General features: G+C 42.1%; 1 protein-coding gene across 1 annotated transcript; it reads left to right on the forward strand.

The window, feature by feature from the left end:
• The first annotated feature begins 11,629 nt into the window (after positions 1–11,629).
• gdf10b (growth differentiation factor 10b) lies at positions 11,630–15,605 on the forward strand. The gene is made up of 3 exons (XM_086015816.1): positions 11,630–12,025; positions 13,624–14,486; positions 14,650–15,605. Exons 1-3 carry the CDS (start codon positions 11,764–11,766, stop codon positions 14,839–14,841), a joined length of 1,317 nt encoding a protein of 438 aa, XP_085871942.1. The 5' UTR covers positions 11,630–11,763; the 3' UTR covers positions 14,842–15,605.
• The last annotated feature ends 326 nt before the right edge of the window (positions 15,606–15,931 follow it).

The following is a 15,931-nucleotide window of genomic DNA, read 5'->3' on the forward strand; positions in this document are numbered from 1 at the left end:
CTTTAATGACTATAGTCGAGTATCTCACAAAGGTGAGTACATGCCGCATATTTTCCTAAACTTCTTCTTATATCTTTTCATGGGGCAACACAGAAGAAATTCAATTTTGCTACAATGGAAAATAGTCGTCGCACAGCTGTATAACAGTGTACATTTAGTGTCCCCTCAAAATAATGTAACACAAAGCCATTAATGGATAGACTGCTGCCAACAAAAGTGAGTCCACCCCGAAGTGAAAATCTTCAAATTGGGCCCAAAAAGCCATTTTCGATCCCCGGTGTCATGTGACTCATTAGTGTTACGAGGTTTCAGGTGTGAATGGGCCACAGCTGTGTTAAATTTGGTGTTATCGCCCTCACACTCTCCTACCGGTCACTGGAGACAGTTTCCATTGAGGGAAGTGAGACGATGAAAGGCAGCACAGATTCAATATAAACATTCCAATAACATAAAAGCGCCATTAAAAACTCATCATCATTCACATGGCTGATGCATGGACATATTATATTTTGTTTGTTCACACAGAACAGAAAAGCCTATGACAAAATCATAATTTGACAATTTGTTGCACCATGAATGACCTCAAAGATAGTCATATTGTATTAATAAATAGAACAACAGTACACCCCAGATGGGACTCGAACCCACAATCCCTGGCTTAGGAGGCCAGTGCCTTCTCCATTAGGCCACACAAGGTGTATATTTGGAATGCTATCTGTGCTATCTAATAAGTGGCATTTATTTTTTATTTCTATTGGCCTAAAGTAATTGTGCCCTTTGAAAGCTGCCTTGCAACAATGTTTTAAAAAACAGAAGAGTCCTGCTCCCGGGAGGTAGCTCATTATATGAAATTGTTTGTTAGCCGCAAGGCAAATTAAACGTCGATAATTAAAGGGATCCAGAGATTTCTTATGCAGACACCTGCATATTTATACATGCAGATACATGACAGGCGTCCCAAAGTCTTATTTAAGCGCTGTTTGATTTGCACATACACAAACACAAGCGTTCCGACACATCTTTCCCTCATTCCCATCATTCCTGGCTTCAGTTACAGGTCTACATGTGAGACAGCCCTCATTAAGTTTGTGTGTGTGGGAAAATGACCGGCCCCTCTCCTCGCTCATTAAACATTCATAAGATGGAGACTCCCCTTGGCTGCTGTGCAAAGTGAGCGTATGTTTGCTACAAGGACTGCGTCCTGCCGCGATCGCACAGGGAGAGCTTTTCTGCCCGCCAACAAAGAAGCAGTGTTTGGCTTGTTACAGTAGCCAAGCCGGGTGGTAAAGGAGCGGTCTCCATGTCTTGACACGCGCATTTCCTCATGCACTTTTGCTGATAATATTGCAAACTCGGGCCAGCTGGGTGGTTAGCTTGGCAACGATGCTGATTCGTGGTATGTTGCATTTTAAACCTAGAAACAGCACCCTTTGATAGCATGAATATGCAAAAACGACATCATTACAAAGTGGCGGGTGAGCAGTCCAGGGTGTACCCCAAGCCAAATCATCTGAGCAAGGATAGGATCCAGCTTACATCTGACTCTAACAAGCCCAAACAGTCAAAAAAATTGGATAGATGGTTACATGAATGGATGAATGGAACGCAGTCAATTTGGGGGGAACATTTGGTTTAAAATGACAGTAGAGGAAACTGTTAACAGTTCTATTATATAAGCCATTATAAAAAATCTCCAACTAATACAGGACAAACAAACTTCCTCATTAGGGTCACAGGTGCGCTGGAAACCATCCTAGCTTACGTTTTCCTAATTTTGTTGCTATCAGTTGTATTTTACAAAGAGTCTGGAGTCAGTTTGTATGAGTCAGTAAAACATATGCATGTAAACCATACATGGAAAGAGATTGCTTGAAGTAAAGCACATACCATGCAAGTTGTATCCATTATAACGCAACGAGAAATTGAGCATGTCGAGTTTTCTCATTGAAGTCAGACTCCGTTTCTCTAAACGTCCCCGTGACATGTGTGCCTGTGTTGTCAGTTCAAAGCACACAAGAGGTCGGATAGGGAGTGAGTCACTCAGACCACTTGTCACCCAAATGATGACAAATTGCCGCTCGCCTCCCAATCAAGTCCAGACCAGTGTAGTGCACGCTTCCTGTAACTGGAGATGGATGGCACTCAGGTGAATGGCAGAATTTGTGTCACCTTTTGCTCCTCTTTGAAGACTGACTGACTTCTATTTTTGTGGCATCAATCGGAGGAGAACGACTGTAGGAGAGGCGGTTGCTCCATTTATTATTCTTTGCACTTGGTCACAAAGTCGTTAGACGCACCGTAGGGGAGCTCGCGGGTGTTAAATCCAAACTTTAGAAGCTAAAGCCCAACATAAAAATGTGAACAATGGAACCCTGACTAAATTCTTTTCTTGACCACAAACTCGCTTTAAGTGGAGACTATGCCAAGTTGCTAATTAACCTTGATTTTTTTTTTTTAACTCAACAGACGTCTTTTGTCTCAGGGGGCTGTTCTTTTCTTTTGTTTCTCAGGCTCCTTGGCTCCATGTCTTGTTATTTTTCCATGCGTAAAAGTTTCATGATGAAATAAAGCAGGCTGCTTGCTGAGTCTTTGGCTGCTGTCAGTCAAAAAGCAGCGCAACTAGAATAGGACTGATGAATGTCTACGCAGTCCTGTTGGAGTCTTCATTTGAACACAGATGTAAAACAGAGCAGCTGGAACACAAAAGCAGTAAAAATAACACAGTCCACTGTCTGCAGTCAGCCATGACTTGAGTCCATGGCAGTTGTTTGTCATTTTGTTAATACAGTGCTCCCTCACTTTTGGCGGTAAATGTGTACTTCCGGCAGAAGTTCTTCTTTGTCTTTTATTTAGGAGAAAAAGAAGAACGGCAGTCATGGCAACTGGTTTTTGGGCTCCCACAACAAGGATTTACTGTGCCAAAGGGCGCATTAACCCATCAGGATTGGACCTACAATGCACTGATGGATTCTGGTTAAGGTAAGCTATATTAAACTAAAAAGAAAAACTTTAGAACTTTAGTTATTAAGCGCACGTTTCGTTGTCCTCGTGTGCTGCCGGAGACACTGTTTACTTTCCTTATAATATCTGATGCACTGGGCTCCGGTACTCCATTTTTTGGGGCACTCCGAAAAACCGAATGGCACCTTTGAACAACGTTTTGAGTTTCCGAACGGTCTGAGTGAAGCAGTGCGCTCGGATCATATTTCAGAACCCACCCACGATGAGGAAACGGGGATTTGGGGGCGACCCACTCCTACAGTATGTATTTATTTTTCCAAAGTTAAAACAAAAGGTAAGCAAGGCATATGGAATCAAAAATACAAAATTAGTAAGAGTACCAAAAACTAGACAAAAATTTGCAAATCAAAAAACAGGAATAGACTCAAAAAAGAGGAATAGCAAAAGTAGCAATGACCTGACAAAGACCGAAAGGAAGCAGGGAACTAAATACACCGGGATGGCGAGAACCGGTAGAAACAAAACCTAATGAGGCCGACAAAGCACACGAGGAAACAAGACAGAACCAGAAACAAAACCAAATCTAATCCAAACAACAAAACAAAATCAAACCATTTACAGATCTAGGAAGCACTGATCAACACCTTTAGTATGAGTCGACATAGATTGTTGAAAATGGCTTTTTGGATCTTATTCCAAGTGAACGTCAACATGAGTTGAATCCAGGTATCACAATATGTATGTACCGCATTCTGTTTCACTCTTTTATTAGGAGTACATTAAATATCCTTTCCTTTCAAACGCACAAAGAAGAAGGTTAATCGTGTTTTTTGCTGTATAATGTTATCACGGATATACAAAATATTGAAAACGATCACAGATCTAGAAAGCACCCAACAAGGGCTTTAAGATGAGGTATGAGTCAAGGTGGTTTATTTCAAATGGATTTTGACCTTATTCCAGGTTTAACTTCAGGCACTCCCACAGGATCACCCATCAAAATAAGACGACCTAAACTATTATCATCCAAGATAAAGTGAGATTATGGAAAGAAATAGACAAATAGACATATGGTAACAGTACCACGGCCGTGTCATTTCCTCCAAGCATGCTTATTGTTGCACCCTAAGTGTGTTTTTCTCTTGACTCCCCACTTTGGTCTCCTTTCCATTAGGGCCTGTTATTTCCTTAGACACACATACATTGCGGAGTCAAGTTCCTCCAGATGTGAGGACTTGGGGGTTCATCGTGGATGTGTGGCGAAGAAGTGTGTCTGGGTCATTTCCACACGGATGTTGCTTTTCCTCCAGATCGGGTTCTGCTGGTCACATCTTCTCCCATCGTTCACTTGGTTTTCGTCTCACGATATTTTATGAACCCTCGTAGCGCAGACATCAAAAAGAGATTTTTTGATGAGATTGCGGTGGAAAGATCTTCATAAAGTTAGCGCGCTTGTTTGAAAAGAGCCGATTATTCGCTTTCCCATTTGGCCCCAGTTGTCCTGAGGGGACTCTTTAACTCTTCACCTTACACGATGTTGCGCATGTGGCTCACTTTCCTCTTTGGTTCCATTTGATGCAGTGTACGCTTTATCTGACGCTTCCTGGCCAAGTCGCTGGCTCCATCTGGACGCCGGGCGGATAAGATCTGTGAAAGCGAGCCAAACGCTACATTGACGGGCCATGAAAGCTAAACAATGAGCTGAACGGAAGACGCGTTGCTTGAGTGGCAGCTCCGTGCACGTTTCTCACTTCAGGTGACATCTCTTCAACGAGGTGGAGTAACCCAAGACTGTGCTGATGTGATAGCATTTATTGTTACTACGCTTGTGATTTGAAGGGAACAATAATTGAGAACTCAAAAAAAGCACTAATGAGAAACACATTTGAGGGAATTACACTCATATGAGAAACAAATGTGACACGTTCGAAGCAGTCAGGCTTGAAAATAACTCGATTTATCCATCCGGTTTCTATTGCACTTGTCTTGATTGGGGACGCGGGCGAGATGGAGCCTATTCCGTCTGATTTTGGGTGAGGGATCGGGTAATCGAAGGGCACATTCACACCTATGGAAAATGTTGTCTTCAATTATTAAACAAATACATGTCAAATTTAAGACAACTGATTTGAACTCAATTGATAACCAAAATATCAGCACTGAGCACAAATACGCTCTCGGATGCATGGAAGTGTGAAGTCTTATTCCAAGTTGTGAACGAATTAAATATGGCACACTTAATGGGTCAGTTGACTACGTTTACATGGTCCAAATTTCTTTAATCCGATCAGCGTTCGGATTGATATTATGATCGGATGCACTAAAAATATTGATCCACTTGCGTGTTCATGCATCACGCTTTCGGTCGGAACAATGGACAATGCAGATGGACCAAAATGTACCAGAAATAGTAGAAGAAAAAGAAGCCGAAGCGACTTGCTTGCAAAACATTGCTCCGTCTGTTTTTTCAATCTTGTACTTACACATATTGGTGCATTAATAATAACATTGAAAAAGGCTACATTTTCGAACCATTAAAGTGGTTTCAGTAAAGACTTTAGTGGTGCTCGGAGAGAGAAAGTGCAGGCTTCTCAACTCATCAACTCATATGGTTTTGTTTGGCTTCACTTTAGGGGAAATTAAATGGATTTAAAACTCAACGTTACGGGCCATTGCGTAAATTTGATCATATGCAACAGATCTGAAACTTTTAACTGAAAACCTTCAGCACCTTAACCAATTGAATTTTGATTTATTCACCACAAGAGGTTCTCATTTAGCAGTGTATCATGTTTTGGAACAGTTGGCAAGGAAGTTATTTATTAATGCCGCGAGGGCAACATGTCTTTAATTCACCATCAATTCTTTCCTCCACTCAACGCCGCAACGCTCACTCACTGTAACGAATGCCGTGGACTTTCTGCCAAAATGTTATCTTGTGCCATAAAGTTAATTGTGAAGCGACACATTAAGCACAATCCCTCTTGAAATACAACGTATTGAATTTCTCGCCGCGAGGGTCTTTGCAAGAACGCAGCGGGCCGACTTCAGCGGCGAAATGAAGGCTTGACGCACAGAAAACACAGAATGACAGCAAGTGTGAAGGCAAAGAGTGGAGCTGTGCTCTGGGAGTTGCTCTGTGACACTTTATGAAGGCCTCCAAGGGCAAAGTGGGGCGACGGGCCCTTTGGGTTCACTGCGGCTTAACTTGACGTTTTACAATCACGTCGCACTACATCTGGAGTATTTGATGCCAGGGGTTCAGCAGAGGGTCATGTGATCCTTTCCAGAAACCTGAGACAAGCGGCATGGTGTGCGGTGGGGGACTCTTAATACAGAAATAATTGAGTCGGAACTTTAAATGAGCTCGCGCTTTAGGACGGTGTGTGTGTGTGTGTGTGTGTGTGCAGTGCAAGTCAATATACGGTAACTGCACTTTTTTCAAAAACAATGAAAGGGAATATATGACACAATTATAGTGTAAGGAAGCAATCAAAAGAGCAAACATTCCCGGGGCCTCATTTCGTCTGCCATTAGTCCACATGGACATGGTCCATGTACAAATTCATGAACTGGAACAATTTTAGTGAGTATAGACTACTGATTGACTTTCAAGTTGTCGAAATTTCAAAACATCATTACAAATATTTCAATTCAATAAGTGAATTCATTTCTTCTAGGCTCAAACTGCTGCCATTATAAAACCTTTTTATAAATAACCTGACGATTGACGGGACGCTTTGTAAAAATGACGCAGTAAGCACTGATGGGAGTGGATTTTCGTTCGTCAGTGTGATCGTCACTAACCGCCCATTTTACTGACGTTTTTTTGGGTGTCGGGGGTGGAGGTGAGGGGACCGACTGACAGACCGACGGATTTAACTGACGGACTGAAGATTACAATTTGGTTTGTCATGAAAAATTATGGACTGACGAATGGCGTACGGGCACCCAGGCAGGATAACGAATGACGGACCAGCAAAGTTTAATAAGATACCCACCTCTGTTATTAACTGTCATACGAGTATAAAAAGAGGTTTACATAAGAAAACAAATATAAAGAAGTAACTACTACCTTTTACAAAAAAAAAAATGCCTGACAGACAAGTTGTACGTGTGCCTTCCAATAATTAGCATACGAAGAAATGTTATTTAGCAGTAACAGTATAGATGACACTGAAGAGCTTTTGAAGCCACGCATCTAAGGCTGAACTTTCAAATCTTTCAAAATGTCAATCAAATTCGCAAAGGCTGCAATTTTGAAATATTTATTTAGATCGTTTCTAAACAATTTCAATACGACAACCATTGTAACAAACCAAGAAAAAAGCCCTATGGAATATTAATTAAGTCATCCAGCTCGGATTTCTGCTGCCTCAACTTTTCATTCTCTCATCAGCTTGGAGACGGGAAGTAATTCACTAACAACTGTCATCGCCTCTGCAGTTGTCTTCAGCACATTGGTAATAATATCAATAACAATCACAATAGGTCATTTGGATTTAGTCTGCTCTTTCCCAGCAGACAGAATGTGCGGGTATATTATTGTGCAGCATAAATCTCATATCCCCTGTCTGAGTGTGGTGCAGTATCCTCTTAAATCCCCACCTAGTGCGAGCGTTCAGTCAAAGAGTCATGAAAAGAGTCCATTTATAGCCATGAAAAAAAGGGCCTGTTTCAATAGACTTAAAGGGAGGTAGCCAATGAAAACAATGACCCTGGCCAGAAGAACTGGTGGCTGAAATGCAACTCTAATTCCATTCTTTTGCTTGAAGAAAGACTTCAAAAAAAAAAAAAAAAAAAAGTACAGGGCTATGTGAAAAACGACGTGGGCACTGACAGACAAAGTATCCCCCTGCACGAAAACTTGACAAGGTGATATGACAAGTGACTGAGGAGAAAGGGAGAAAGAAGGTATACAAAGGCAAAGTACCTAATAAAAGAAGTTGAGGAGCTTGCTCCATTAAAATAGTGAGTAACTGGAACACAGGGAACACTGACTGAAGCATGATGGGAAAATGGCCTTTCATAAATTGATGGATTGTTGCAATAACAGAATATGGTGCGGTTAGCATTTTAAATTACCTAAAAAAAAAAAATTAAACTCAGTCTGCATGTATTCTTCCACTTTACTGTGGCTTGCACTTGTGTTTACTTCAAATCTTCGAGCACTGGTTTGACCGAACCAGTACTCAATCTTGAGTACTCACCGATACAGATACCAAGTAACTGATACCACTGGTACTTTTGAGGACAAGCAGTGCAGACTACCCGTTGCCGTATGTTGCATCATTTTATGCGCCCATTGAAAGGCTTTCACCCAACTTGGTGCACAGGGTTCAAGGTAGAAAGCATTCCATTTTTGATGCATTGGTGGGGGTGAAAGTGTGAAATCAACATGAGCATCTGGTGCTGCAAAACATTGCCGTTGGACTCGCAACACGTGCACTCCGGCTTTTCAAATCTTTTCCAGCAGCCTGAGATGTGACTAATAAGTGCAATTTGAGATTGTTGTCAATTTTTCAAATAGCTGACAAACACGTATAGTGGATGATTGTTCTCGAACAGGGGCCCTCCGAGGAGAAATGGCCAAGAGGGGGGCTCGCTTTGGGGGAAAATTGCCGTCTCCAAAACGCTTACGGAGAGCGATCGCCATTAACTGATGAAAGCTGTTCACATGGGAGGCATTCGGACTCATCCGTTACATGGTCGCATAATGACAGTCGCTACAGAGTGAGTGTGTGCACGAGTGCGTGTGTGGAGTCTGGGCCTCAGATTTAAAAATAAAATAAATAAATAAATAAATAAATCATATGACTTTTGAGTCTGTCACACCAAATTCGTTGTTGGCTAGAACAGCGAAGTCAATTTTTGCAACAAAGCATCCTGTTCTGTTTTATGTCTGTAAGGCTTTTTGTGTGTGTATGTATTGCACAAATAGAGTACAATTTATTTTTCACTTGGCAAGAACTGGTATTACGGTTTCCTGCAGAACTGGAGGGGAACTGTACTGCTGACTTTACTGCAATACCTGTCTGTGACCAGTTGGGCGCTGTTGATTGACGCTCAACTAATCCTCAAAAGAAGGCATAATAATAATAACAATAATAATTTTCTATGCGCATCCACTAGCCTAAACCAATCACATCTAACCTGTTTTGTGAAGCTGAGCCATGGTTGGTGGTTACCTGAGCCCTGAGCAACTGTGATATCATTTTCAGTCGACACCAAGTGACATACTGGCGCCCCCTCAGATGGACAAAAACAGGTGGATTATACTACTTAATTCACAAACACAATATCAATCGACAAAAACTCAAAATATTTAAAATGTTTTAAAAAACTCAAACTGATTCTAAAACTAATAAAAACTACACTAAAGCAACATTAAAAAAAAAAATTAAATTAATAAAAAATAACAAACTTGCTCTAAAAATGAATTAAAACGACCTGAATTTAAAAAACAAAAGTCAAAACGAAACAAAAACTAAATACTATAATAAAGAAATCGCAAACTAATATAACCCTGGTCCACAGTCAATCACCATCACTCAATGTGAACTGAACCCACGCTGCCTGCAGTTGACATCAACCGAATGCACCACTACCCCATCAGTGAATCGTGCGTATGCGTAAGAGCATATATCAGCAAGACGTGTTTCTCTGTGTGTCAGAGTGTGCGCGCACATGCGTGTGTGCGAGCTTGGCATTCATCATTTGGAAGGATGTCATGGCCCTTCCATATCCAACAGAACAGCATGAATGGTCATTCAGCCCCAGCCAACAGTATGAAAACAAATCAAAGCCGAGGAAAAGGAGGAGGTGGGATGGGGGGACGGGGACGATGAAGGATCGAGTACTGCGCCAAAAGTAACACGGTGGGCTGTCCTCCTCACTGTTTTGGGTCTGATGAGCACCCCGGGCAAATATTCAGTGAATGAGGGTATTTTTTTATCTTATGGAGGGGGAGGGGCTAGTCCTCTATCTCACCAGCAGAAGGTAGATAGGTGACTGATGTCATTGATGTCATTCAAGCTAAAAATGTGTCAATGAGTGTAAATGTGCAAATAATGACATAATGCATTTCAATTGGCTACTTCTATTACTGACTCACATCACTAATTGTGGAGATTCTAATATATGCTCACTTCCATGATCTCTTTGATTGAGGGGTGGGGAACCTGCGGCCCATGGACCACATAGGACGCAGGCCAGTGACTCCCAAAGACTTTGCCGCAGAAAATGAGGGTGTCATGACAGATCAGAATTTATTCTAAGCAGAGATACGGTACATGGTAATAATGACATTTTAGAAGGCCAACAATATATCCAAAAGTTAAAAAACAAAAAATTGAAACTGTCCTTGAATAATTACTATTTTAAAAAGATGTCACCCACAAATGCAAATATGTTTGGAGGATTGAAAAGGCCCCTGATAAGAAAAACGTCCACCACCACTTTTGATGAAGCAGTGTTTATGTGAATTAAAGTCTTTTTCCAATCAAAACAACTTGAAGATCAGTCATTTGTTCAATGCGTTTTCCAATGGCCAGCTGTTTAGCTAAAAGCACAGAAAAAAGGCTTTTTATCCATATGGAGACTGCAGTATAGGGGAATGTATGTTTCAAAGCACCTAATAAAGACTATTTTTCTTTATTCTCACTCTTTCTACACCCGCCACTTTGTTTTGCGGCTATATTGGGAACCAGGGTGACGTGAGCGCAAGTCTGGCAGCAAAGCCGCTATAATGAGGTGACTTTATGATCATTGACAATTTGTGCTCATTGGGTTGAATTTTCAATCCCACAAATTATGAGACGGCCAGAAAACTCAGCTTTGACATATTCTTTACTTCCCATATAAGTGGAGCCGGCCAACCATAAAGTGGGAGACTCTACGAAGATGAATGTGGCCGTGACATATTCTCACAGTGGTTTCAATTAGCTCCAATGTGGCAGCTAATCAGTGTTGTAAAACCGTTTTCCCCCCCTTCAGTTTGCAGGCTTCAAGGAGAGTCCATGTGGAACTGATGTAGTTCCTTAGGAAATGTTACAATGCAGTACTTATAAGTAGAAAATATGAAACATCAGTAGTTTATTTGCCTTAGCATTTGGAGCCAATTAAGGCAAAATGGAACTATCCATCCCTTTCCTATTAGAATTGTTCAAATGGCGAGCTGTTTGAATTTAGAGGTAACACTATTTGGTACAAACCACCTCCAAATCGTACCATAAATTAGCTCATGAACTACATGTCCAATATCTCTGTTCCCAAGCAATAGTATATAATACTTGGTTGTTTAAAAACTAGGGCAAAAAAGTACAATATTTCCCATAGCATTGAAACTAATCCAGTATAATTCCTCATGAAGAAAAGTGCACACATGGCGTAGTCCTGAGTCGATTTCCTTCACACTCCATTTCTGAGGGAATTGCAAATTCTAATTTTGGTGCCTGCAATTTCCTACTTAATCTGCCTTTTTTATGCCCGATGACCACAAACCATCACGAAATAACGACCCACCCTGGTGGAAAGGCCAGCGGCGTGCAAGGGCGTGGGCGTGATGTTCTATTTCTGCGTGGGCACCCTTAAAGCCCACATGACTCCAGCGTGGGAGAAATAAAACTAGTTGCGCTGTCACCTTGTGTCATCCGGCAGCAGAACTGCATGCATCGTGCCCCACTCTCCTCCCACCGCGAGTACAGCTGCGCGCCGTGGACTGTCCAATGTGGAATACCTGGATAACACTCGGTTAGTGCGCGAGGGAATAAGCTCATTGCTTCTACCTCGTCTTCAATCTCGATGGAATATTTAACCACAAACGCAATTATGGTAAAGTGGCTCGTCTGCGCGTTACGTCTATTGGTGATTCTGGAACCGGCTTGGAGTAAAACGGTGCCCGAGGATGTGCGTCAAATCGCGTCGGAGCGGCGCGTCTTTACGCATCCGAGCTCTGGCCGGGATGCGGTGACCAGCAGCATGTTTGAAGTCTACGAGAGCTACAGCAAAGATCCGCGCGGCCACAAACAGGGAAACACAGTGAGGAGCTTCCGAGCCGTCCCGAGTGAGTCTCATGCACACGCGCGCGTCAAGTTGATTGCAATGAACGTAGTGACACCGAGATTACACTCATTCATTGTACCTTTTACTATTTGTATTGTCCGCACATATTTGTGCACAAAATATCGTTTTAGTGAAGTAATTATTCCGTTTTGTAATAGCTTAAACCATCCACAGAATCACTCAGACACATTTTGAGCGACAGTCCGATAGATAGATGGATAGATGGATAGATGGAAAGATGGAAAGATGGAAAGATAGATAGACAGACAGACAGACGGCAACCAATCCAGGGTGTACCCGGGCTCCAGCTCACATGACGCGAATGAGGACAAGCTCAATACAAATCTGCAACCTAACAAGCTCCAGGTATCAAGGATGTAGTATTGCACTGCATCAACCCAAACATTTTTGGACATTATTCAATGAGAGGGGGGATTTAGAAACAGCTGTATAGTTCTAAACCACGGCAAACCAGAAACACATTTAAAAAAAGCAAATTTTTATTGAATTAACAATTTATTATCAGTATCTCCGTACAGACTAAGTTTGTGATGTGAGGCTTGTTAGATTACATGTCTATGGCCTGTCAGTGTTGTAACAAGTTAGTAAATTGGTCTTTTTAACTTTTCCAGTAGCTGCTAGAGTCTAAGGTGTTAGACAAGAGGCTATTATCACACCCAGATAAAGCCCATAAGTATTTCCATATGCTATTTCCCCACCGTTGCACGAACCCAATGTTTGGGTTTTGGGCTGCGGTGGAAGTACTCACTTGAAAAGTAAAGTGAGCGATTGGTGATCTAAGAAGAGCTTTTGTCATGCGTGACATAGCCACTTTATCGTGCTTCATATTTTCCACGATTTGGCTTATTTCACTCAAATGTGTACAGCATTAGTGGTTGAAATATTGGATACTAGCGTTACTGTTCATCAAACATTGCAGTCAAAAACTGTGGAGTAAGGAGATAGGAAGCATACAAGGGGGGCACTTGAATGACCTTTTTACAACATGCAAAAAATGCAAACATTGAAGAGATGGTGAGCCAACTCAAAATATCAACATTCTATACAAGACACTCTTGTTACATTAATAAGTCACCTGAAGAAGAGCAAATTTTGGATTATTAGGCACAGTTTTTGTTCATTTTGCTGTATCGTCACTGCTGTTTACGGTGACTTTTATTGAACAAAACCACCACGATGACAAGTTACAACCATGTTTTATTTGCACAACATTTTAAAAGCAACAATTATGTCATAAGAAGCACTGATTTAAAAAAAAAAAAAGTCAATTATTGTTTCCCTGCAATCCAAATGAGCATGTGCGCTATACAAATTGAATGGTTGGGCATACAGATCATTAATAGAAAAATATTTCAACTCAAAAGCAACTTTTACTGATCTTTTATAACCCTATCACCTTACAAACTCTCTCATGAGCTTGCAAATCCTCAAAGATCTTCCTTTTAAAGGATGTGTGACAGTTTCTCTATTGGGTTGAGGTCAGGGGATGATGAGAAATGGAGACAAAGGTGCATAAGAACAAGAAACATTGCATGCACTGTCCTTCTTGTTCATTCTTCTTGTGTTCCACATTCCCAGGAGTGCTGCACGGAAAACAAACGTTCCAGTTCAACCTTTCCAGCATCCAAGACTCGGAGGTCGTCCTCTCCGCCTCCTTTCACTTCTTCTACAAGCGACAACACCAGCGGCCGTGGCGTTTCCGGAGATCTCGCCGTCCATCCGTCGCCACCCACCATCAACATCCTCCCGCCCTGCAGATTCTCTTCCGGGGGCTGTCGGCAAACTCTGACTCCGCAACGCTGCTGGGAAACCTCACCTTAAGCTCCTTTAAGAAAGGGGCGTGGCAGTCAAGGGATGTTACGACTGTGATCAAGCAAGCCAGAGAAGAACTTATCATCATGGTGGAGGCCAATTTGGTGGTGAGGGCAAATCAGCAGCAGAGAAGTCTTAACAACCAGGGGCGCCTCTTTGAAGACAACGTGCCTTTTCTAATTCTCTACGCTGATGATCAAGCCATAGGCGAGCCCAACAGCGTGGCCGCAACCCTGCAGAGGTACGGACCCTTCCCCGTGGGGGAGCGTGCGTCCACCTCATCCTCAAGGATCCGGAGAGAGCTCCAGTTGCAGATCCAAACCAACGACATCCCCGAAGTCCAGTTCAACACTCTTAAGAACCACGAACTGTGGCAGAGCACCTATTTCCCTGCCAAATCCAAAAGCAAAGCAGGAAGGAAGCACAACCAGGAGGGCAGGGAGGTGCTGAGCTTTGATGAGAGGACAATGAAGAAGGCCCGCAGGAGACAATGGAGTGAGCCCAGGGTTTGCGCAAGGCGCTACCTCAGGGTGGACTTTGCTGACATCGGATGGAGTGAATGGGTTTTAGCACCCAAGTCATTCGACGCCTACTACTGTGCTGGTTCTTGTGGATTCCCCATCCCGAAGGTGAGTGAGGAAAACACATTCCACAGAATGAATTGGCAGGTGACCGGCAGAGATGGGCATTTTACTCAATTTTGCTGGTCCGTCATTTGTCATCCGTCGCCGGCCAGGGTACCTGTCCCCGCAAACATCCAGTACTAATAACCCTTCTGTTCAATTCCTCAAGGTGGTACGGCCATCTAATCACGCCACCATCCAGAGCATCGTCCGGGCTGTGGGAATCGTGCCAGGTATTCCGGAACCGTGCTGCGTGCCGGAAAAGATGAGTCCTCTCTGTGTGCTTTTCCTGGACCCGGACAGAAATATGGTGCTCAAGGTTTATCCAGGAATGTCTGTGGATACCTGCGCCTGCCGGTAGGAGCCCTTCCGAGAGGTGAAGGTTCAAATTGCAGCCAGTGGTCATATGTGAAACTGAAAAGAAATTCAAGCTTTTTTTTTTACTACCATCTATTTTTCAAAGCAACCGTGAAGGACTCTTTTCAGTGAGCCCTGGACAGCTTTGGTGAAAGTATGACATCAAAGACAGCAACAATGCACATAATACTACAGCAAGCCATTGATATCATTTTAAGTGAACTCACTAATCCTTGCAAAAAAGTGTATAATGTCACTTTGAAATATGCCATTTAGCTGTCAAGAGTATGTTAACATTGTTTATATGTTGTAAATAATGAGTATCGTTTTTTATAATTAATTACTGTATAGAAAGTAACCAGAGAGGAGTTTGTTTTTGACTTAAGGTTACATAGGAAATCTTGTGTGTTGCTGCCCCCTTCTGTTCATTTTTGGAACATTGGAGGCACGGACACTTATACATTACAGTACTGTACACAGTATCTAATACAATGTTTGTGTACAGTTTGGGATATGTACAGTAAATAGTATGAAATGGTAATGCAACCTATTATTCCAGTTTTACATACTACATCTGAGATATAAATAACAATACACTTAATGTGGCAGATGCCTAACAAGTAAATTACTGCTAAATGGCATTTATGTAGCCACTCTATTAGATTTTAACGATGTATTTTATTACATTTTTCGTTTTTTGCATTTATCCGTCAGTAATAAATGCATGATAATGTTTTTTTTTGTGACAATAAAGTAACTGCAGTCGGTATTTTTACACAACAATGGTGCTCATTACTGTCTTCCTTACTGAGACTTATGATGCATTCAATTCAGTTATTCTTTTGTATAAGGCTTTTTAGTGGAAATTTTGCCGGCCAATCACAGGCGCATATTATTTAGTGATTAGATCATTAACTTCCATCACTTTCATGAGTCCAGTGGGAACTTTGAAAAGCATGAATGGGCCACACCGGGAAGTGATTTGACAAAAACGCTGCATGGGTTCGTGGCGTGAAAGACAGGAATTTCAAGATAGGCCGGACTTGGGCCAATGTCCCCAGACACATTGGCTTGGGTTTTGGGTGCAAATCACC

This window comes from Filicampus tigris, chromosome 19, assembly GCF_054856515.1.
Source record: "Filicampus tigris isolate MCC_2025a chromosome 19, RoL_Ftig_1.0, whole genome shotgun sequence".
Classification (NCBI taxonomy): Eukaryota; Metazoa; Chordata; class Actinopteri; order Syngnathiformes; family Syngnathidae; genus Filicampus; species Filicampus tigris.